At 39.6% G+C, this 25,448-nt stretch overlaps 3 protein-coding genes across 3 annotated transcripts; all 3 read right to left on the reverse strand.

Moving 5' to 3' along the window:
* Positions 1–3,696: 3,696 nt before the first annotated feature.
* Positions 3,697–6,189, reverse strand: LOC103516771 (putative fatty acyl-CoA reductase CG5065). The gene is made up of 5 exons (XM_026829072.1): positions 6,115–6,189; positions 5,639–5,829; positions 5,080–5,328; positions 4,016–4,071; positions 3,697–3,859 (listed from the first exon to the last, which is right to left on the reverse strand). The coding sequence occupies exons 2-5, from the start codon at positions 5,825–5,827 to the stop codon at positions 3,697–3,699; spliced, it is 657 nt and encodes a 218-aa protein (XP_026684873.1). The 5' UTR covers positions 5,828–5,829; positions 6,115–6,189.
* A 6,479-nt stretch (positions 6,190–12,668) lies between these two features.
* Positions 12,669–14,741, reverse strand: LOC113470549 (zinc finger protein 394-like). The gene is made up of 3 exons (XM_026829073.1): positions 14,578–14,741; positions 13,077–13,994; positions 12,669–12,831 (listed from the first exon to the last, which is right to left on the reverse strand). The coding sequence occupies exons 1-3, from the start codon at positions 14,739–14,741 to the stop codon at positions 12,669–12,671; spliced, it is 1,245 nt and encodes a 414-aa protein (XP_026684874.1).
* Positions 14,742–15,053: 312 nt separating this feature from the next.
* LOC103516772 (putative fatty acyl-CoA reductase CG5065) lies at positions 15,054–22,799 on the reverse strand. The gene is made up of 10 exons (XM_026829074.1): positions 22,579–22,799; positions 22,021–22,269; positions 21,227–21,372; positions 20,700–20,809; positions 20,029–20,150; positions 19,544–19,645; positions 18,493–18,506; positions 18,070–18,321; positions 17,431–17,688; positions 15,054–15,755 (listed from the first exon to the last, which is right to left on the reverse strand). Exons 1-10 carry the CDS (start codon positions 22,765–22,767, stop codon positions 15,593–15,595), a joined length of 1,605 nt encoding a protein of 534 aa, XP_026684875.1. The 5' UTR covers positions 22,768–22,799; the 3' UTR covers positions 15,054–15,592.
* Between the last annotated feature and the right edge of the window lie 2,649 nt (positions 22,800–25,448).

Genomic DNA, 25,448 nt, shown 5'->3' on the forward strand with positions numbered 1-25,448 from the left:
CATGAACATTATCCTGCGCTATAATTATTCGAGATTTTGTAGGTGATATCTCGAACTGATTTTCTGACTTTGACGCGGATCTATCAAAGGAACTATCAAGTAGTTCCTGTCTTATGTTGACCCCTTTTCTTCGAATCTATCCACCATATTCTGTTCTATTGGACAGCGTCATTTTTCTCCAATCCATACCAGTTCCTCTGATTGCAAAATTTGTTTCACGTTCCCTTACTTAATTTGATTGTGACGAGCTTTTGAAATTCTGAAAATGCAATAAAATTATTATAAGTCGTTTTTACCTGAGGAATTGGATATCAACTTTTTTATTGCAATTTCATCTTTCCCTTTTCACCTTCTTGTTCTATTTCTTTCTCACTTCCTCTGTCTTTTAGTTTTGTAAGCAAACTTTAGTAAACTCAAATGCTACTTATGGTATTTGAGTGATTTAATATAAATTGTAAACTAAAAAAAACAACAACGGCAACAATGGCTACTTGATGGTTATTGAATGTATACCTACTCATACAGGGAAGGTCACAAAAGTCACAAAAAGGCTAAAAGATACACAGGACAACCATAATACCTATTAATAATACCAAGGATTTCGAAGAAAAAGAACCAAAATAAATTAAAAGGAAACGTAAAGTGGAATGGAACTCGCCTGAGGCATTCTCTACCACCCAACTTGTGCTTAAGTTTCAAATTTCATCAGACCTCGGTCAAATAAATATGTATAATAATAAACGTAAATCCGCACACGTGTCACCATAGCAATAAATCAAAAATATAACCATCAACAATATCCCCAAACTCTCAGAAGCCTCCTACCTCACAGCATGTTAACAAATTAACGCAGACCGCACGGTAAGACAAAAGACCAAACAAAGGGTACTCCTATCCTAATCATTTGCTAGGGATCATATGACAAAATAATTACTGTGATAAACCACCACCCAGGGATCTGGTAATAGAAGGAATACCTATTGTCTATCCGAAGTAGGAGGACAAATTGGTGTAACCAGAGCTCCCAGACCTACTGCCAGAATAGTTATATTGGCAAAAGTCAAATAGACATAGCCAATCAAATGCCTGTATTATTTTCTTGTAAACCTGACGGTAAAACAAATGAACGATATTTTCTGTTCTATTTGAACTCCTGTAAAGTCCTGTATTACTGATTACTACTAGGAATATTCCTGTGGGTTTGAATAAATCTATTTTTGGCAATTTTCCCCTTTGTTATCTTCCTAATTTGGATAGCTTATAATATAGCCACCTTCTAGCACATGTCACGTTGTATCCTAGATAAGGATTCCAGGACATGAGGCACGAGATACTAACTATAGATACCAGTAGCAGGTGCCTTTGATTTGATAAATTATGAGGTCCCTAAATATGTAACATGCCTATGTTATGTATTCATATCTCCTTAATATGTAGAAGTATGTACCTATTCATGTATTGTTTATACATATAGGAAGGTTTATAAATTTTGTTTTGTTTTAGTTTGGTATGCGCGATAATTATGTTGATTTATGTGACACTTTTTTTAATGTTAGTGGAGACGCCAAAAATCACGCATAGAATTGTTGGTGGAGATGACAGAATCACCAAAAATTGTCAGTGGAAAAAAAAATCATCTATTGTTGGAGATGCTAAAATCACTTTTGGGTAATTATTAGTGAAGATGCCAAAATCACGTATCGAATTGTTGGTTGGGATGACAGGATGACCATGACCAATCGCAAAATCGCTGGTGGAGATGGTGAAATCACTTTTAAATTTTAATTATTAATCTAGATGTCGAAAATCACGTTTGAATTTATGTATTCGTGGAGATGACAAATTCACTTCAATCCGTTTCTACTTCAGTCAGTGGAGACGCCAAACCAAATCTCTCCATTCAAATCGGCACAGAGTGCACTTGTTACGCCATTCAAATGACCTAAAGTTCAAATCAAGTGTCACATAACTGCAGAACCGGCTCTAACCACTTCCATTAAAGGCCATTTTTATCGATTATGAAACTGTCCATACTGCCCATTTCTTTCAATTAGATAGATGTAGATACATAGATACTAGAATGTTGAATCTATGAAGAATGTTGAATCTTTTATGAAGTAGGTAGATAGAATACTTACATCTACATATGAAGTTGTGACAATTTATTGAAGCTTTCACCTCTCTTCAGTTTGGTTCGGAGCCAAACAGTGGTAGTTACTTACCTATTTGCCTCGACTGTCATCAGAAGCTTCAAACTTTATCTTGATCAGGCTAGTTCTGCTAGTTTATATCAGGCCAGCAGGGCCGGGTCCCAAACACCCAAGGGGCCGACTCAAGTTCCAAAGTAGGTACCTGACTTTGGAATCAAGCTAAGACCGATTTCACAGATGATAGATTTAAGCTAGGGAAGAACTATAAATGCGAGGTCTATGCCAATAAAAAACTTTCATCTACATTGTTCTCTATTTAGGCCATCTTGTTAAACACAGACAGATCGTTTTTCCCAAAGTTCTACCCTTCTAGCTCGACGATTTTCTCTGTTTATTCCGCGATAACTATCAAACATCAAAGGGTAGGTTCGATTTTGATGAAATTTGTTGCACATTTTTAGCAAATCTATGCCAATAAAAAAACTTTCATCTACATTGTTCTCTATTTAGGCCATCTTGTTAAACACAGACAGATCGTTTTCCCCAAAGTTCTACCCTTCTAGCTCGACGATTTTTTGACGATTTTCTCTGTTTATTCCGCGATAACTATCAAACATCAAAGGGTAGGTTCGATTTTGATGAAATTTGTTGCACATTTTTAGCAAATAAAGGTGCTGATTAATTTTGGGACTGAACTACGCATTAAGCAAGGGTAAGAACTAAGAAACAGAATGTACTCACACCAGAACTGAGACTCCTGGAGAACGTCCTAACACCAGACCTGAGAACGTCTTTGAGTCTAGGCTAAAGCCTAAAGGCATCAAACATAATAGACCTAGAAGTAATATGTAATAATAAACAAAGAGGATAAGGTTTATAATACATGATAAGACTAGAAGATTATTTTTATTGAAATGAAATTAATAAGTAGAGACTTTTATTAATATACTAGACCGCTAAACACTCATATAGGTACAATGTAGATAGATAGATAGGGTACAATGAATAGATTAGAGGTAGGTAACTAGGTACATGGATCAACGAAATGAACTAAACAGGTACTTAAGAATACAAAATTACAGGTAAAAGACTTAAATCTATGTACAGTTTGTAGGTAGAGATATTCATATAGCATTATCTAAATAGATACTACTTAAACGTATGTATTTACAGCACTTTCTTCAAATGATTGTGGTATCTCTTTGGGTTGTGCCCAAAACAACTGAGCGAGGTTAACCCCTGCGGCGCGGCATTCCCTCCCACCTAACCCTTGGAGCTCGAGTATTTTATGGTCAAATTCTCAGTTCTTATAAAAATGACGATTTCATGCCTAGGACAGGATTGGCACCCTCGTCTTTCCGCTTTACACGCTAATATTTTACCACGGTTCAACTGAGATCTCCAACAGATGGAAAATAGGACGTAATGCGCTCGAACAAAGGAGGTCGAAATTTCACGCCTTGTTTGGCACTCGAACCCGCGTCCCCCAGCTTACCAGCTGAGCGAACTTCTTGAGCAATTGTTCTGTGTGGTACTTCAGGACGGCTCACGTCTTCATAAACACGGAAGTACTGCTAGTGAAGGGCAGCTTGAAGTTACCTTGGGTGGCGTTCTGTAGGAGGTACTCCAGTAGGAATACAGATTTCATCAAGAGCCACCCTAGGAGGAAGAGAATGAGGGCGTGGCCTATTCTGTCCAACACGTACAGGCTGAAATTCAGAACAAGTTGATTGGATAAGAAAGGAATTGGTTTGTTTGAACTTAATTTGACCAATGAATCGGTCCCAGGAAGATGTTATATTTGCTACTAACATGGGCCTTCTTCCTGGGAACGATTGAAAATATTGAAATGACTTTTCTCTGACTCTGTTATTTTACGTTGTTGCTGCTGCTGCTGCTGCTGCTGAGATTTGGCTATTCCCTTGGTTATGAATCCAACGCTTTAGCAACTCTACTACTGGGGAGGCTGTTTTTTCGAGGAAGTTTGAAAGAGGGAACTCTAACTGCTAAGGTTTTATCGTCCCGAAAGTGAACAGAGAAGGAAAACAGGATAGGAGAAAGTCAGCCGTTCCGAGAACAAACCTCATGTGTTTAGGATCTAATTCTCCAATTGCGGGAATCTGGCTAGGCTGTTTTCAAAATAACTGGTATGTTTTACAAAAAGGAAAAAAAAAAAAAAAAAAATATGCTAGGTACCGAACAAGATGTGAACATCAGCCATATTGTAGTTCCACTAATAGTTAATAGTTCCCCAATGTTATTAATAGTACCCGTGCCAAGTAGTACCAGCCATGTGTCAACTAATACTCTAAGAGACCTCAGGTCTTATCTCAATCGGACATCTGCCACTTGTCAACTAATTGTTATCCTGTCATAATAGTGCGGTAAATATTTACTAGTACCACTCAGAACGTAAAGGTCCCCAGTGAGAATTCAGTAGAACTAATAACTTTTATCTCATATCTAAAGAGTTACTTGTGGCATAGTGTCGTATTTTCATGTGATAATGTTTTTATATGACGGAAAATTATTTTTCTATTTTTCTAAAAGAACGTCATCTCACATTCCAATATGATTTGTCAGATTGTAAAACACTCAACAGTTAGTTGACCAATCAGAGATTTATGATTTTCTAGACCAGTAAACGAATTGCCACCAGTGGAAAGCCTACCCGGAGATTTTTTCAAGAGGTTTGATAGAGGGACCTGTAACTGCTAAGGTCTTATCGTCCCGAAATCGAAGAGAGAAGGAAGACAGGATAGGAGAAAGCCAGCAGCTCCGAGAAAAAAAAATCGTAGAGTGGAGTGGATTGGAACACATCACATGCCTTCAGGCACACTCCATTTGTCAAGGGGCTAGGTTTACCTTGACCTTGGGATCATTTGAAGAAACCATTTACTGATGAATCCTAACCTATGTCTAAACTCACCACAAGTTTCTTCATCTTCAGCGCAATGTCCAGCAGCCTCTGTGTGCCTCGCGTATTGGCCGCCACATTCTCCTTCAATTCAGCCTCCAGTTTCAACGAGGCTGCTCCATTGAACACCACAGACACCTCTTCCTGAAGCATCAGAAGGTCTGAGTCCTTGATGCCCAGGTTAGCCTGAAGTATGTCGCCTTCTATGATGTGTAGACGGGATAGTTGTGCCGGGCATTCCTTCCGGAGTCTCTCGAAAACCTACGATGATAAAAATTATGTTTCTGCTTAGACTATTTTTGATCGGAACTAGAATCTTGCGGCGTCGGCAGTTAATTCTGAGTAGTAGAATCTAGGTTATTTTATGTTGATCCGCCATTCCTTGACACTCGTATTAGTTTTAAGTCTGACATGAAATCCACCCCAGGCGGGAATCGAACCCGCGACCTAGTGCTTACAAAGGTAGAGGCGCTACCTTCGAAGCTAACTAGGCTGGCTGTTCGTATTTTCATCCGACATCTTTCCAGAGGGCAACGTGCTCATAATCCTACAATATCAACTTACAACTTACAGGTAGCTTGGAGAATTCGGCCAGTCTTGCTTTGGGTGTAAGGCCTCGCTTAGCACGACACAGGATGTACACCTTGCCAATATCGGGACAACTCCGTAGCAGCTTCTCCAGAAGAACTTTGCCCATGAACCCGGTACCTCCTGTTACCAGAACACTACGGCCTGCATACCATCTTGCCACGTCCCCCATGTCTGAAACACAAGTGATGGTTTATTCAGGTTATTCATAATCATCTATTTAATACATTAGAACATAAGTAAAAGTAAATATAATGGCAGTAGGTAGGTAGGTAAAATTGAACTTTTTTTAGTAAGTTTGATAGAGGGAACTGTAACTGCTAATCTTCCCGAAATTAAAGAGAGAAGGAAGACAGGATAGAAGAAAGCCAGCCGTTCCGAGGAAGAAGCCCATATGTTTGGGATAAAGTTTGCCCCGAGAAGGGAATCTATGAATCTAACCCACAACCCAGCGCTTACAAGGCAGACGCGTTAGCTTTCAAGCTAACTAGGCTGGCTTTATCAGAAACAGAGGTAAAAGTAAGTAGAATGTCAGTAGGTAGGTAAAAATAAGTAAACATTAATACATAAAAGATAGAAGCGCATTTTGTGATCTACAATAGGTAATGTTATCGGGTGATAACGTTTAGTTCAAAACAATCAAAATCATACCACTGTTGCTATCTAGTGGCAGTGGGTAAAACTATTTCAAACCAGATGTTTTATTCAGGTTATTCATAATCATCTTTTTAATACATTAGAACATAAGTAAAAGTAAATATAATGGCAGTAGGTAGGTAGGTAAAATTGAACTTTTTTTAGTAGGTAAGTTTGATAGAGGGAACTGTAACTGCTAATCATCCCGAAATTAAAGAGAGAAGGAAGACAGGATAGGAGAAAGCCAGCCGTTCCGAGGAAGAAGCCCATATGTTTGGGATAAAGTTTTCCCCGAGAAGGGAATCTAACCCACGCTAACTAGGCTGGCTTTATCAGAAACAGAGGTAAAAGTAAGTATAGAATGTCAGTAGGTAAGTAAAAATAAGTAAATATTAATACATAAAAGATAGAAGCGCATTTTGTGATCTACAATAGGTAATTATAATTAACTACGGGGTATCTACATATTATTCCTTATTATACCGGATACCTACATATTATTTCTTATTATACCTATGTATGTACCTACGAGTACATACTGGTTAATACCATTAATAATAATTATATAGGTGCTTGCCTAGGTACATAATTTGGACTGACAGCTTCACAAGAATTTATTAGACAATAACCAAACAGGTAAGTACATACCTACTTCCATAGACAGTTTCGCAGACACATAGACAGTTTCCGAATAGGTTAACTACCCCTATCAGTTAATGTAGTAACTCAATTTACCTTTACGTAGTAATACCTAGTTATCACTCTCTATTTGAAGATAAAGTTGTTCAGAATTCCTTTCTCTTTGTTGGAAATAATTGGTTCTAATGAGCTAGTGGAACTATGTCAGAGTGAATTATTTATTGTCTCGAGTTACCTAGGTTGAGACAATCATGAGTACTTGCTAAAGGTACTTGCTCAAGATCAGACAACTTTGAGTACTTGCTAAAGTTAAGTTTGGACTGAGATAATGCAGACTGTACTTGTTAATAGTACACACTGTAGGCAACTGCATAGGTGTGCATTTACATATTGTTTCGTTGGTACTTTCTATACTAGCAAGAATTTTTTCCTTGTAGAGATTTTTTCCTTGTAGTTTGGCTGGAGAACTACAGGAAGGGTACCAGCCAGAATTTCCCTTGGAGATCGTTCAGTCTGGGGAGAAAGAGGAGAGTTGTGCTGTTAGAAATTGGAATTTTAGATCCACTTGCGCTCTTAAAGGTCTACGACTTCGTCAGTAGTGAAGAGATTGTCATACCGAACTCGATTGATTGATTACTTTGAAGTTAAGTTTAGACTGAGATAATGCAGACTGTACTTGTTAATAGTGCACACTGTAGGCAACCGCATAGATGTGCATTTACATATTGTTTCGTTGGTACTTTATGTACTAGCAAGAATTTTTTCCTTGTAGAGATTTTTTCCTTGTAGTTTGGCTGGAGAACTACAGGAAGGGTACCAGCCAGAATTTCCCTTCGCAAAAGAAAGAACAAAGTTTGAGTGCGAAGGGCATCCACTTGTAAAATTTTTGTAGCCCCCAGGGCTGATTGAGAGGTTGACAAAAAACGCCGACCCCGTCTGAACACGGGAAAAGTCGAGGAAAAAGAAGAAAAGACACATTTATTTCTTCTAAATCTGTTGTTCTATCCAAGGAGGGACCAAAAGAATAGACACAGATGAAAGAACCTGCATAAATAAAAGAATTTATCACTTTTAGTAGTAAGCCGACTGGACGGATTCATCAGCCATCAGCAATGCCACGTCCTCATTGTCACCCGTCGAGATTCACACCACGGTTGGCGGTAGCTTAACATCACGACACATGCTGGTGAATAGAATTGGCTCAGTGTGATTACTGATGGCTGATATAGTGATGGCTTACAAAATCAAAACATAACAGCTCAGGCGAATTATCTAACACTCTCTAGTACAGCCATTCTTAACCTATGGTCCGTGGACCACTAGTGGTCCGCGAGAAGGTTTCAGGTGGTCCGCGAGAGGTGAGTAAGGTTTAAAGTTCAGATTCGAGAAATGTAGAATTACTATCACTAGGATCTCTTAGGAAACAATTAGATTTCAAAATCTCTGTTACAGAATAGTAGAGATCCTGCGGAAATTACAGGTTCTAGGTATATATGGTCCATGTTTTCCTACCCTAGTCTCTGTGACCAAAATAATAGTCAATGGCACTGACTCTAGATCCGGAAGTGTTGGGATCGAATTTAGGTCAGAGTCGAAAATTTGAAAATTTATCTCTCATCATTTTCAGACTTTGAGTTTTCAGATAGGTAAATAATCGGTGGAAGGTTCGAATCTTGAAGATTTCTCACTGATTATTTTGCATTCTCAGATAGGTTGTAGGTATGGAAATGCGAGAGCTGAAAAACTCCCAAACTGACTCCGATTTTAATGAGATTTGGATAACATGTTCGTTGTTCAATACCTAAAGAATATTAATTTGTTCATGAAATATAGGGCTCCATCGGGCCTTTGTGGGTCCGGTAGGAATCCTTTTTCCTTTGAGTTTATGTGAGTGAGTTCTTCAGTTCAACGAACTTCCAGTAAAATTTCATGAGGCATGGAACATTGCTTATGTTCTGCAACATTGTTTCTTGTGCAGATTAATAAGATTACTGGTATTAGAATGCTTGAATTACCTTAATACCAACATAATATGCACTGCTTGAATTACCTTAATACCAACATTATACCAGGTAAAAATCAACATTATACTCTGTAGCTATTCTCTATTTATACAGAAGTTACAAAATCAACTTGTAACTTTAACGCTTGAACCATCGCATAGACTCCAACGTAACTTGATATAAACCAGTTGTGAAAATATAACTGCATACAGATATCCTACATAATTCTCTTCTATCTTCATTTGGCATGTGGTATCCGAGTTAATCCTGAATGTTTAACGCATAATATCTGGTATCCGAGTTAATCCTGAATGTTTAACGCATAATATCTGGTATCCGAGTTAATCCTCAATGTTTAACGCATAATATCTGGTATCCGAGTTAATCCTCAATGTTTAACGCATAATATCTGGTATCCGAGTTAATCCTCAATGTTTAACGCATAATATCTGGTATCTGAGTTAATCCTCAATGTTTAACGCATAATATCTGGTATCTGAGTTAACCTGAATGTTTAACGCATAATATCTGGTATCTGAGTTAATCCTGAATGTTTAACGCGTAATATCTGATGGTATCCGAGTTAATCCTCAATGTTTAACGCGTAATATCTGGTATCCGAGTTAATCCTCAATGTTTAACGCATATCCGATGTGGAGTTAAACTTCCCGTAATTGAATTAAACATAAATATTACTATCTCGTAGGTGTGTTAATTAATTATTATGTATTTTTTTAAGAGGTTTGACAGAGGGAACTGTAACTGCTAAGGTTATCGTCCCGAAATCGAAGAAAGAAGGAAGACAGGATAGGAGAAAGCCAGTCTCTCCGAGAACGAATCTTATCGAATGTGATTGCCCAGATGGTCACGAATCTGGATACCAACCACTCTCAAAATTGCTTAACTTCAGTGATCTATGGGGAATTAGTGTCTTCAACGTGCTATCATATCGTAACCTACATGACAGTTTTATAATTGAATAAAATTTTAATTAACAATTACCTATCTATTAATTTTAATTTCCGTGTACATAAATCACATGTTATTGTAAATCTTGTCATCAGTTCAATCTAAATCTCGCTTCTTTTTTTGATCAATTTCTTTCACTCAGAATTCAGTGCAGCGTGAAATATCAGATATGTGCAGTGTAGACCTCTGTAGACTCACAGACTGAAGTGTTGTAGTGTAGTGTACCACCCTGGTATTTGTAACTGATAGGTTGAAGGTAATAGTGCGAATTCTTGCACTGATCAGGACAGTTATAGACCACATGGTTTTAATTGTTAGGATACCGATAGTCGGCTAATACTGTTATAGGGTTATTGTCGCATTTACTTAGTGGTGAAAATCGCGTAAATCTGGTTCCTGAAACTGCTTCACAATTCAGAGATCGTTGATAACGATAACAGACAGTATGGTTACTGATTTGCTACAGTCAATAACGTGGGTTACCACGTGACTAACAATTAATAGACATAACCAAATACTAGAAAGGACTTTGGCATCTCCACCAAGTACTAAACAATCTAAACATGTTGTAATAATTGTGAGGGACTTTGTCATCTCCACTACTTTTAAATCTTTTCCCTTTCTTTCCATTTCTATATTTCCAAAGATATTCTTTTTTTCACCAAGAAAATGTGTACGTAATTTTACACCTGGACTTCATCATTGGAACTTTTGAACCCGGATGGCCGAATAAAAAAGTTGAAATCTAAATGTAATTAGATTAGATTGCAAATTCGATCTAATTAGATTGTAAATTCGATCTAATTAGATAAATTAGTGGACATCATACAACTCAACTTAATATGGTCATTTTGTTGTAATTTTGGACCTGCTTAATTTATGAGCAATCTGGTCTTTAGTCACGCGCAGACAATTCAAAGATTCAAACATAATCGAATTACCTATATGTACCTATGTATTGTAACATTTATAACGTAAGCTGGAAAGAATTTGGTAGATTTCTATCTCATCATTAGGTAGGTAACTTATAAAGACCTGCCTCGGTGGCGTAGTGGTCAAGACGCTCGCCTGGTAATCAGGAGGGCGTGGGTTCGATCCCAGCCGAGGTATGGAATTTTCCACCATTCATATTGACGATACAGAGGCGGAGTTGAAGAACAAGACAGGGCTTATAGTGGTCAACTGGAGGAGCAAGGATGTCACCAAGTAAGTCCAACCGGAATAACCTCCCAGCGGTCTGAGTACTTTCTGAGTCAGACGGTCTGAGTGAGACACAATTGAAAAGAATTCACGTTACTGTCTGACAGGCCTAGTGGTGAGCATGAGTGGCCGGTATTAGAAGCCTCTGCCTTTTTCCATTCCTGCCCTTCCATTAATTATTTATTCATTCATTGTAAGAAACACAAAGTAATCTCCATGCTCGAGGTGTTGCATGCTTGTCACATTTGTGAACTACATACCAAATTTCAAGTCTCCAGCTCATACCGTTCCCGAGATATTGTTAAACTAGACCGAAAACCGCCAAAAACTGGTGAGTGTCGAGGTCCTGGGTTCGATCCCTGTGGAAAGTGTCTTTTTTTTAATACTAAGGTCATTTCGGGCTTAAGAAAAAAAGAGGGAACTGTAACAATTACAACGGAGATCTTATCGTCTCAAAATGAAGAGAGAAGGAAAGAATAGGAGAAAGAGAAAGCCAACCGTTTTAAGAAACGAACACTATCATTCAAACCTCATGAAAAAAAAAAATAATAATAATAATAATAAAATAAAAATAAAAATGTCCTGGGTTCGATCCCTGTGGAAAGTGTCTTTTTTTATTAATACTAAGGTCATTTCGGGCTTAAGAAAAAATAGGGGGAACTGTAACAATGGAGATCTTATCGCCTCAAAATGAAGAGAGAAGGAAAGAATAGGAGAAAGCCAGCCGTTTTAAGAAACGAACACTATCATTCAAACCTCATGAATAAAAAAAAAAATGGACCACATAGCAACATCTTCCCCGGGTTGACATTGAGCCACAGCTTTTGGGTGGGACCACAGGTCACCGATGGTCAAAGTTGTTCGTTTAGCTGAGGAGACGAACAGGTGATGTACAACTGTACATCGTGCGGCCTAATACCACAACTTGGGCATGTTTTTTTTTTTTTTTTTTTTTTTTTTTTTTTTTAAAAAACCCATTTCCCATTTCAATCTCTCCTCAGGTATACGTGTTAGACACGGGTAATTCTCGCATCAAAGTCCTAGACAGTGACCTCCGGTTTGTAAGGCATCTAGAGCACCCGGCCCTCCTTGGTAAATCCTGCACTGGGATTGCTACCATTCATATTGACGATACAGAGGTTTCTAGGCTTTCCCTGAATATAAACCCAAGGGATCCTATTGGAACTTTCATTTCATAAGTTTAGTATAGTCCATGTCGTCTCTAAGCCTCTCCTCACTTCTTGTTCTTCATCTTCCTCATACTCTTCATCATCATCTTGTACTTCTGTCGCTCATGCACCTTCAAATGTTTGGTCTAGGCTTTCCCTGAATGTAAACCCAAGGGATCCTATTGGAACTTTCATTTCATATGTTCAGTCTAGTTCCATGTCGTAGATAATAATAGTCTCTGTTCACTTCTTGTTCTTCATCTTCCTCATACTCTTCATCATCATCTTGTACTTCTGTCGCTCATGCACCTTCAAATGTTTGGCCAAATGACGCTTGCACATCGAAGGACCCGGGGTCGAAGTTTTTTCGGCTCTGTGCTTGAAAGTCGGGGTGCACTCAGCCTCGTGAGGACAATTGAGTATCTACTGCGAGTAGCGATTTCTTCACGCATAGTGTACACGGATACGGTTTAATACCAAAGTGAGACCTCCTATGGCGAGATAGCTCATCTGACCTTGAGAATTGCCACTTACAATCCTGCCAGTCACATTTGAAGGACCTCTCACCGCTATGTCGCCTTAGGTGAGCTTTCAGATGGGACATCTTGGCGTAGAATTTCAGACATTCGGGGTAAGTACATTGGAAGGTTCGCACGAGGTTTTCACTGTTGGATTTGTTCATTCTTTGGTACTTCCTCACTTGCGCCAGACGGAGTTCATTGCGACTGAGGTGTTCATTTCTATCGCTTGACTGTTCAGTACTCCCAGGACTGACTGGTAAGTTGATAAGTTCTGAACTATTGACCTCTCACCACTATGTCGCCTTAGGTGAGCTTTCAGATGGGACATTTTGGCGTAGAACTTGAGACAGTCCGGGTAAGTACATTGGAAGGTTCGCACGAGGTTTTCACTGTTGGATTTTTTCATTCTTTGGTACTTCCTCACTTGCGCTAGACGCAGTTCATTGCGACTGAGGTGTTCATTTCTATCGCTTGACTGTTCAGTACTCCCAGGACTGACTGGTAAGTTGATAAGTTCTGAACTATTCTGGCACTCACCCGTGTTTAGATTTTCGACAGTACAGGAATCTCCCATCTGTGACATCCCTGGAGAACTAGCTCCCTCTGTGTTTCCCGATAGCTGTAATGACTCCAAATACTCACTGTAATACCCATCCCCAGAGTCCCACCGTACATCAGACCACTGGGCACTCACATCACTCTGTTCATATTGGTACTGATCATAACACTCTGGGCCATGCAGTGGTACCTTGTCCAACTCCTCATTGAATGCCCGCGTGAACATTTCCTCCAGACTGAGGGGCGCTGAGGCGCTTGTATCTTCCCAGTTCAGTGTGAGGTCACTCGTTAGTTCTGTAGAACCGCTGGATGGAGAGGTCCAGTGGGAACTGCTTACTGTGTCGAATGCACTGGCAAAGTCCAGATTAGTCAAAGAACACTCGTCCCCTTGTGTTTCATTGTAGGTTGCTAGAAACCTATGGTCTCCATACTGTTCGTCTAATGTAGCTAGAGAGTAGTCATGACTTGTGTGTATTCCTAGAGGTCTATCACTATTCACACCAAAGCTATCCACCAACCTCATTGGATCTGCTTCATTTGTAGATTCATGAAGATTGGTCAATGTTGGATTATTAGCTTCAAATTCATCCCGTAGCAAACTATCCAGATCAATGTTCAGGTTTGTTGTTTCATCCAGAAGGAAACTCAAGGATGTTCAATGTAGGATTATTAGCTTCAAATTCATCCCGTAGCAAATTATCCAGATCAATATTCAGGTTTGTTGTTTCATCCAGGAGGAAACTCAAGGATGTTCCTGGTTGCTGCATTGGTTGTACAGTTGATTTCCTATCTTCCAGATCCGCACTTACTGTTATTTGATCACTAAGGGTATCCAATTGTGTTATAGTGTCTCCATCATGCTTTATCGTATCTTGTGGAAAAGCAACTCTTTTGCAACATCTGTCATCGTTTTCATTTCCACTCAAGGATGTTCCTGTTTGTTGGACCGGTTGTACAGTTATTTCCCTATCTTCCAGATCCGCACGTCCTGTTATTTGATCACTAAGGGTATTCAATTGTGTTATAGTGTCTCCATCATGCTTTATCGTATCTTGTGGAAAAGCAACTCTTTTGCAACATCTGTCATCGTTTTCATTTCCAGACTACCTACCTACAAAATAATGGTGAGTAAAAAGTTAGCACCTACCACCGGCCTTTACCAAACAAGTTATATCACTTGAAAGTCATGTCACTCAGACCCAGACCAAATCCCCCCCGAATACTTACAATGTCTTCTGTCGGATCAGCACCATGATGAAGTCCACCAGGTACGCCGGCAATATCTGCGTGAAGATGACGAAGAAGTAATGCCAGAACCGGTTGCTCCGGATTTGGCCGTTGGGATACCAGAGGCCGGTGGTGCTGATTAATTTTGGGACTGAACTACGCATTAAGCAAGGGTAAGAACTAGAAAACAGAATGTACTCACACCAGAACTGAGACTCCTGGAGAACGTCCTAACACCAGATCTGAGAACGTCTTTGAGTCTAGGCTAAAGCCTAAAGGCATCAAACATAATAGACCCAGAAGTAATAGTAATAAACAAAGACGATAAGGTTTATAATACATGATAAGACTAGAAGATTTTTTTTATTGAAATAAAATTAAGAAGTACAGACTTTTATTAATATACTAGACCGCTAAATACTCATATATAATGTAGGTACAATGTAGATAGATAGATAGGGTACAATGAATAGATTAGAGGTAGGTAAAAGTAACTACATGGATCAACGAAATAAACTAAACAGGTAGGTACTTAAGAATACAAAATTACAGGTAAAAGACTTAAATCTATGTACAGTTTGTAGGTAGAGATATTCATGTAGCATTATCTAAATAGATACCTACTGCACGTATGTATTTACAGCACTTTCTTCAAATGATTGTGGTAACTCTTTGGGTTGTGCCCAAAACAACTGAGCGAGGTTAACCCCTGCGGCGCGGCATTTCCTACCACCGAACCCTTGGAGCTCGAGTATTTTATGGTCAAATTCTCAGTTCTTATAAATTGACGATTTCATGCCTAGGACAGGATTGGCACCCTCGTCTTTCCGCTTTACACGCTAGTATTTTACCACGGTTCAACTGAGATCTCCAACAGATGGAAAATAGGACGTAATGCGCTCGAACAAAGGAGGTCGAAATTTCACGCCTTGTTTGGCACTCGAACCCGCGTCCCCCAGCTTACCAGCTGAGCGAACTTCTTGAGCAATTGTTCTGTGTGGTACTTCAGGACGGCTCACGTCTTCATAAACACGGAAGTACTGCTAGTGAAGGGCAGCTTGAAGTTACCTTGGGTGGCGTTCTGTAGGAGGTACTCCAGTAGGAATACAGATTTCATCAAGAGCCACCCTAGGAGGAAGAGAATGAGGGCGTGGCCTATTCTGTCCAACACGTACAGGCTGAAATTCAGAACAAGTTGATTGGATAAGAAAGGAATTGGTTTGTTTGAACTTAATTTGACCAATGAATCGGTCCCAGGAAGATGTTATATTTGCTACTAACATGGGCCTTCTTCCTGGGAACGATTGAAAATATTGAAATGACTTTTCTCTGACTCTGTTATTTTACGTTGTTGCTGCTGCTGCTGCTGCTGCTGAGATTTGGCTGAGGCTGAAATTCAGAACAAGTTGATTGGATAAGAAAGGAATAACATAGGCCCTTCCTCCTGGGAACGATTGAAAATATTGAAATGACTTTTCTCTGACTCTGTTATTTTACGTTGTTGCTGCTGCTGCTGAGATTTGGCTATTCCCTTGGTTATGAATCCAACGCTTTAGCAACTCTACTACTGGGGAGGCTGTTTTTTCGAGGAGATTTGGCTATTCCCTTGGTTATGAATCCAACGCTTTAGCAACTCTACTACTGGGGAGGCTGTTCTGCTGAGATTTGGCTATTCCCTTGGTTATGAATCCAACGCTTTAGCAACTCTACTACTGGGGAGGCTGTTTTTTCGAGGAAGTTTGAAAGAGGGAACTCTAACTGCTAAGGTCTTATCGCCCCGAAAGTGAACAGAGAAGGAAAACAGGATAGGAGAAAGTCAGCCGTTCCGAGAACAAACCTCATGTGTTTAGGATCTAAATCTCCAATTGCGGGAATCTGGCTAGGCTGTTTTGGAAATAGGTAACTAATATATTTTACAAAAAGGAAAAAAAAAAAATATGCTGCCGAACAAGATGTGAACATCAGCCATATTGTAATTCCACTAATAGTTCCCCAATGTTATTAATAGTACCCGTGCCAAGTAGTACCAGCCATGTGTCAACTAATACTCTAAGAGACCTCAGGTCTTATTTCTCCAATTGCGGGAATCTGGCTAGGCTGTTTTCAAAATAACTGGTATGTTTTACAAAAAGGAAAAAAAAAAAAAAAAATATGCTAGGTACCGAACAAGATGTGAACATCAGCCATATTGTAGTTCCACTAATAGTTAATAGTTCCCCAATGTTATTAATAGTACCCGTGCCAAGTAGTACCAGCCATGTGTCAACTAATACTCTAAGAGACCTCAGGTCTTATCTCAATCGGACATCTGCCACTTGTCAACTAATTGTTATCCTGTCATAATAGTGCGGTAATTATTTACTAGTACCACTCAGAACGTAAAAGTCCCCAGTGGGAATTCAGTAGAACTAATAACTTTTATCTCATATCTAAACTTCTAAAGAGTTACTGTGGCATAGTGTCGTATTTTCATGTGATAATGTTTTTATATGACGGAAAAATATTTTTCCAATATGATTTGTCAGATTGTAAAATACTCAACAGTTGGTTGACCAATCAGAGATTTATGATTTTCTAGACCAGTAAACGAATTGTCACCAGTGGAAAGCCTACCCGAAGATTTTTTTAAGATGTTTGATAGAGGGACCTGTAACTGCTAAGGTCTTGTCATCCCGAAATTGAAAAGAGAAGGAAGACAGGATAGGAGAAAGCCAGCAGCTCCGAGAACGAGCATTATCCGTGCAGAATAAAATCCGCCCCGGGCGGTAATCGAACCGCGGGAAAGGTCTAGCACTTACAAGGCAGACGCGCTACCAACCAAGCTAACTAGGCTGGCTAAGAACCTTTACTTACAATTTGATCTGCCGTCTCGCCTTGGGCAGCGTTGTCAAAGGTTCCTTCAAACAGTACTGCCTCGCTCCCAGGATAATGGTCTTGAGGTAATCGTCAATGTTAACATCGATGTTAGCAATGTAGAAGGTTTGCTTATCTTTCTCGCTGATGTTGTCATGGAGAGCGAGAAGCCGTTTGTTCTTGAAGTCCCAGTTCCTCGTGGTGAAATATTCCAGGAGATGCATACCAAGCCAGATGCGGTTCTGAACACGGACCAAACTAAAGAAGAAGAGAAAGCTCGGGTGAGTTTGAGTTTAAATTATCTCTAGGTCTACCGACTACCGTGGTTTAAGGTCATTGTCAAATAAGGTCTTTAATTATTTGTGGAGGTGATAAGCCACCACCAGTCTCCTCACATTAACCTTACTCAGTCTCAGCGGGACCAAGAAAAGCTAGCAGCACGTAATTGCACAGATGGTCACGGATCACAGTGTTTGAAAACACTGCTGGATTCATCAAAGCCTCTAATTCTGCAAACTACCTATACACAATAATGGTGAGTAAAAAGCTAGCACCTACCACCGGCCTTTACAAAACAAGTTATATCACTTGAAAGTCATGTCACTCAGACCCAAACCAAATCCCCCCCCGAATACTTACAATGTCTTCTGTCGGATCAGCACCATGATGAAGTCCACCAGATACGCCGGCAATATCTGCGTGAAGATGACGAAGAAGTAATGCCAGAACCGGTTGCTCCGGATTTGGCCGTTGGGATACCAGAGGCCGGCCTCCAGAGGGTACTGATAGATGAGTTGCTTGCCGCGGCTAATGATCTCGCCCCAGGTGATAGCTTCCACCTCGTTACTGGAGATGTTGAACACTTGGGTCTCGGTAGAGAGATCGTTCAGTCTGGGGAGAAAGAGGAGAGTTGTGCTGTTAGAAATTGGATTTTAGATCCACTTGCGCTCTTAAAGGTCTACGACTTCGTCAGTAGTGAAGAGATTGTCATACCGAACTCGATTGATTGATTACTTTCCATTTCATTATCGTCTTTTTTAACTTTTCTGTTCCCGGATTAACCTAGGACCTTTGAACTATTTGCAATGAATCAGAAATATTGAGGAACAAAAACTCTTGAGATAATTTGCCGGGAGGCGCTTTATCAATAGATAAATAGATATGAACTATGAAATAATAATGGTTCTTTCCTCTTTGCTGAAGGTAATTCAATTCTACAGTCAGTGAAACTAATTGAAGGCAATATCCCCAAACTCTCAGAAGCCTCCTACCTCACAGCATGTTAACAAATTAACGCAGACCGCACGGTAAGACAAAAGACCAAACAAAGGGTACTCCTATCCTAATCATTTGCTAGGGATCATATGACAAAATAATTACTGTGATAAACCACCACCCAGGGATCTGGTAATAGAAGGAATACCTATTGTCTATCCGAAGTAGGAGGACAAATTGGTGTAACCAGAGCTCCCAGACCTACTGCCAGAATAGTTATATTGGCAAAAGTCAAATAGACATAGCCAATCAAATGCCTGTATTATTTTCTTGTAAACCTGACGGTAAAACAAATGAACGATATTTTCTGTTCTATTTGAACTCCTGTAAAGTCCTGTATTACTGATTACTACTAGGAATATTCCTGTGGGTTTGAATAAATCTATTTTTGGCAATTTTCCCCTTTGTTATCTTCCTAATTTGGATAGCTTATAATATAGCCACCTTCTAGCACATGTCACGTTGTATCCTAGATAAGGATTCCAGGACATGAGGCACGAGATACTAACTATAGATACCAGTAGCAGGTGCCTTTGATTTGATAAATTATGAGGTCCCTAAATATGTAACATGCCTATGTTATGTACCTATTCATATATTTGGAATATGTAGAAGTATGTACCTATTCATGTATTGTTATACATATAGGAAGGTTTATAAATTTTGATTTGTTTTAGTTTGGTATGCGCGATAATTATGTTGATTTATGTGACACTTTTTTTAATGTTAGTGGAGACGCCAAAAATCACGCATAGAATTGTTGGTGGAGATGACAGAATCACCAAAAATTGTCAGTGGAAAAAAAAAAATCATCTATTGTTGGAGATGCTAAAATCACTTTTGCGTAATTATTAGTGAAGATGCCAAAATCACGTATCGAATTGTTGGTTGGGATGACAGGATGACCATGACCAATCGCAAAATCGCTGGTGCGGCAGAACTGAAAGAAAAATATCAGGGTTGTGGTTAGGCTTGCTAGGACCGGATTAGGCTTGTTAGGACCAGCATGGCAGATACCTTTTTATTTGTTTTGACGAAGTTACTCTTGGCTGGAGATTACAAAACTCGACATTTCCCCTCTGTTTAGTAAGCTCCAGTCTTACCAATCTTACTGGCTGGGTATTGCCATGGCTTACCAATGGTACTGGGTATTGCCATGACTTACCAATGCTAGGTTACTGAGTATTGTCATGATTTACCAATGCTAGGTACTGCCATGACTTACCAATGGTACTGGGTATTGCCATGACTTACCAATGCTAGGGCGGACTATGACTACTGGTAATTTAGTTTTGTACTCGTCCACCAGGGTTTCAGTCAGGCGACAAATTCTGCGCCACACATCATGGACCTGACAACTCCCTTACCGGATGCTACTAATACTCCTACTGGGCCGTTCAGACTATCAACCCAACCGGGGACAGGCTCTTGGAACGATGGCAGAACTGAAAGAAGAATATCAGGGTTGTGGTTAGGCTTGTTAGGACAGGTTTAGGCTTGTTAAGACTGTGAAAGAAGAAAATCAATTCAAGTCTAACCTCACCCGATACATAACTAGAACCTAATGCCTCGTCTATTGATCGCCTCCATAGATCCCTCTGTTTTACGGTGGCCACTCAAGCTCAGAACGTCTGACAGACCAGACCTAGGTCTGTCAGACAGTCGGAAAGTGAGTAGCCGAGATTATTTAGCTACCTTTTTATTTGTTTTGACGAAGTTACTCTTGGCTGGAGATTACAAAACTCGACATTTCTGTTTAGTAAGCTCCGGTCTTACCAATCTTACTGGCTGGGTATTGCCATGGCTTACCAATGGTACTGGGTATTGCCATGACTTACCAATGGTACTGGGTATTGCCATGACTTACCAATGCTAGGTTACTGAGTATTGTCATGACTTACCAATGCTAGGTTACTGAGTATTGTCATGACTTACCAATGCTAGGTACTGCCATGACTTACCAATGGTAGGTACTAGGTATTGCCATGACTTACCAATGCTAGGGCGGACTATGACTACTGGTAATTTAGTTTTGTACTCGTCCACCAGGGTTTCAGTCAGGCGTTTGGTGAAGGTGTAACTGTTTGGATGAGGACCCAGAATCCTGTAGAGAATAAAATAGATACACAGTTTACAAACGTAAAACGAACCATCACTTTAAGAAAGAACCATCGCATTGTATTGTAGAAGAAGAAGACGGAAAGAAGAAAGGTACCTATTATGGTTGTAATGTCCGCCACAAACCCTCCGACCGTCGCGTTGGTCGGTCCGTCAGACAGTCGGTTCGCGTGTGGCGGGAAAAGCTTCAGACCTAGGACTCTCTGAGGGTCTGAGTGTAAGTAGGGGGCATAATAGCTACGTCGAAATTAGGAAGTGTAGTGGTGACACTACCAGAGCAAAAAAAAATGTAGTGTTGACTGTGTTGACAGAATTAAGGAGGCTCTCGCAACTATTCTTTAATAATTTGAACCTTGCAATCTTGCAAAAAGCTATCAAAACCAAGATAATTGGAATTTCATACTTGGGTGTGAGTTGCTTGATGGTTTCATCATCCATCCACTCCATAGCTCTCATGATATCATGAGGAGATACCGGGGATGGGTAGAGCTTCTCCTCCAACACCTTCTGGTCAGGATGACAGAATGCAGTGGAGAAGTGGATGAATGCCTGGTGGAGAAGATAAGGTGGTATGAGTCTTGTCCAGTGGTCATGTTCCACTGAAGAATCTTTAAAAACTAATAAGTCTAGCCACTCACTATCAGGTAGACCTGAGTACCGCTGAAAAGGTCCTGTCGTCAGGTCTACCTGGTAATGAGTGGCTGGCCTAAGGGTTGTACTGTAGGGAGTGTAGGGATTGCTTTCGGTAATAATATCGTCCTTTGATTGTAATTATTTGTTGTTGTCTTTTGTACATATTTGATTATACATATAACTTGAAAGTTTATAACCAATCTAAATGGTCGTTCCAAAATAGCACGTACGGATCAGTGAAGTTAAAGCAACGTAGCACATGGTTGGTATTTGGACGAATAATCGTCTTAGACAACACGTGCAGGTGACTATTTCGGGGTGCACTCAGCCTCGTGAGGACAAGTAAGGGGCTGGTCTCAACGAAGTATAAATCTGGATGGAAGCATAGCAGTCAAATTGCTGTCTCTCAAATGCCCCCCAAAAAAAATCGTAGGGTGGAGTGGATTGGAACACATCACATGCCTTCATGCACACTCTATTTGTCAAGGGGCTAGGTTTACCTTGACCTTGGGATCATTTGAAGAAACCATTTACTGATGAATCCTAACCCATGTCTAAACTCACCACAAGTTTCTTCATCTTCAGCGCAATGTCCAGCAGCCTCTGTGTGCCTCGCGTATTGGCCGCCACATTCTCCTTCAATTCAGCCTCCAGTTTCAACGAGGCTGCTCCATTGAACACCACAGACACCTCTTCCTGAAGCATCAGAAGGTCTGAGTCCTTGATGCCCAGGTTAGCCTGAAGTATGTCGCCTTCTATGATGTGCAGACGAGATAGTTGTGCCGGGCATTCCTTCCGGAGTCTCTCGAAAACCTACGATGATAAAAATTATGTTTCTGCTTAGACTAATTTTGATCGGAACTAGAATCTTGCGGCGTCGGCAGTTAATTCTGAGTAGTAGAATCTAGGTTATTTTATGTTGATCCGCCATTCCTTGACACTCGTATTAGTTTTAAGTCTGACATGAAATCCACCCCAGGCGGGAATCGAACCCGCGACCTAGTGCTTACAAGGTAGAGGCGCTACCTTCGAAGCTAACCAGGCTGGCTGTTGGTATTTTCATCCGACATCTTTCCAGAGGGCAACGTGCTCATAATCCTACAAAATCAACTTACAACTTACAGGTAGCTTGGAGAATTCGGCCAGTCTTGCTTTGGGTGTAAGGCCTCGCTTAGCACGACACAGGATGTACACCTTGCCAATATCAGGACAACTCCGTAGCAGCTTCTCCAGAAGAACTTTGCCCATGAACCCGGTACCTCCTGTTACCAGAACACTACGGCCTGCATACCATCTTGCCACGTCCCCCATGTCTGAAACACAAGTGATGGTTTATTCAGGTTATTCATAATCATCTATTTAATACATTAGAACATAAGTAAAAGTAAATATAATGGCAGTAGGTAGGTAGGTAAAATTGAACTTTTTTTAGTAAGTTTGATAGAGGGAACTGTAACTGCTAATCTTCCCGAAATTAAAGAGAGAAGGAAGACAGGATAGAAGAAAGCCAGCCGTTCCGAGGAAGAAGCCCATATGTTTGGGATAAAGTTTTCCCCGAGAAGGGAATCTAACCCACGCTAACTAGGCTGGCTTTATCAGAAACAGAGGTAAAAGTAAGTATAGAATGTCAGTAGGTAAGTAAAAATAAGTAAATATTAATACATAAAAGATAGAAGCGCATTTTGTGATCTACAATAGGTAATTATAATTAACTACGGGGTATCTACATATTATTCCTTATTATACCGGATACCTACATATTATTTCTTATTATACCTATGTATGTACCTACGAGTACATACTGGTTAATACCATTAATAATAATTATATAGGTGCTTGCCTAGGTACATAATTTGGACTGACAGCTTCACAAGAATTTATTAGACAATAACCAAACAGGTAAGTACATACCTACTTCCATCGTTTAGTTCAAAACAATCAAAATCATACCACTGTTGCTATCTAGTGGCAGTGGGTAAAACTATTTCAAACCTCAATACAAAGTGAAGGACAAAATTTTATCTTTTTTCAATCTCAAGATTCTCAAGGAGGTGGCTCCCTCTGTAGGTCCTTTTTAGCATCCTCTCTTGTTTTGTTTTTATTTTGATTTTTACAAAAAGATGATGCAATAATTCGTAGATTTTTCCTGATCTGATTTGAGAGCTTTTTCAAGAAAGTTTAAGCTTTTCTTTTCCCATTTAAGTTTACTTTCAAACCATGTACTAACTACAACAAAGTTGTAGGGGTAATCCCCTACAGATTTCCTACAGGAAATCCTGACTAATGGCTCAATTCAACAGTTTTTGTTTGTAACAAGTTGATCCCAAATTTAATAGGTATTGGTGTCTCCTAACTTCTAACTGGTGTTTCAGGAATTAAGATATCATGAGTATGTAAAAGTTATACTGTTATAAAGTTGTAAACCCATAGTTTTACCTCTGTAAGTAACTTGTACTTTTGTATCTTTGATTCATATTAAATATACCCTTACTATTAAGTCTTAGAATCAGTATTAATTTGTATTCTTTTTAGCTTAGTTTGTCCATAGGTTCTTAGGTAGTTAATCATGTTAGATTGATCTAGCTGTGCAACATGCAAGTCTCAAAAGACTAGTAGGCTTTAGCTTGTTAGCTCTTTAAACCAGGGGCTATAGCAAAGCGGTGTTTTATAAGTGTTTAAGGAGGTTATCTGATCGTGATCGCGCGGTGTTTTTCTCAAATTGCTGCTCTATTACACTGGTTTTACACTCAAAATGTTTAAGGGGTTAGTTAAGGTTTAAACTAAATCACAATGTCCTATTCCTATAGATACCCAATAAGTAAAATCCTTACAATATCCTCTCAATAAGCATGACATTCTGACCTTCTGTACATTTCAAGAGAGTTCTTACCTCCCCTACATATTAATAAACTTTGTCTCCGTGTAAGGTTTGGTTTAGGGCACAGTTTAGTGTAGATATTTATTTAACCAGAGGAACGTCTGAAGCCTTTTCAGTGTCGTAAATCAATAAACTGAATTGAGATAACATAGTTACCAGCACATTCACACGAGCCGCGTTTCACATCTCCTACATAATCCACACTCTGGTTGGCGGCTGATGTGAACCAGGTAGCGGAATGCAGATCAAGTGGTGCTTGATGACACTCGTATTTGATTCTCTGACGACAGTAGAGTGAGTGAGAGATGAGTTCGGATAACATCTCCTGAGTAAACTCACGATACTTGATGGTGAACTTGAAATCTGTCTCGTGAATACCACGCACATCCTGGGGAGAGCAAAAGATAAAAGTTCAACACAAATCTGTGATTTAATGTTTCCAGTATAAATTATATCATCTCATGTGATCATAAGAGTAATAGGCATTGTAATTAACGAATTTTCTAACAATTCTTTTTCAAATGTTTGCAAACAATCGTGGAAATCCAGATTTTGAGCGTGATCGGATTTTTGGAGACCCTGCATGACCTTTAATAAAACTTACCGTTTGGTCCGGTAGATTGTGTTCCACTATCGTCTTGGTAGAATCTTCTTGGAATTCACACTTGACTCTGGCAGGGGGAAATCTTCCATTGCCATCAATATCTATGAGATAGACATTAGACTCTGTAACACCTAGCAGTGCTAACTCCTCACATGTCTTACGATATCTGGCTAGAAGTAACAAAATAATAATAAAATATCAATGAGATAGACATTAGATTCTGTAACACCTAGCAGTGCTAACTCCTCACATGTCTTACGATATCTAGCTAGAAGTAACAAAATAATAATCAAATATCAATGAGATAGACATTAGATTCTGTAACACCTAGCAGTGCTAACTCCTCACATGTCTTACGATATCTAGCTAGAAGTAAGAAAATAATAATAAAATATCAATGAGATAGACATTAGACTCTGTAACACCTAGCAGTGCTAACTCCTCACATGTCTTACGACATCTAGCTAGAATTAAGAAAATAATAATAAAATATCAATGAGATAGACATTA

This window comes from Diaphorina citri, unplaced genomic scaffold (genome assembly GCF_000475195.1).
Source record: "Diaphorina citri unplaced genomic scaffold, Diaci psyllid genome assembly version 1.1 scaffold1660, whole genome shotgun sequence".
In the NCBI taxonomy this organism is placed as follows: Eukaryota; Metazoa; Arthropoda; class Insecta; order Hemiptera; family Psyllidae; genus Diaphorina; species Diaphorina citri.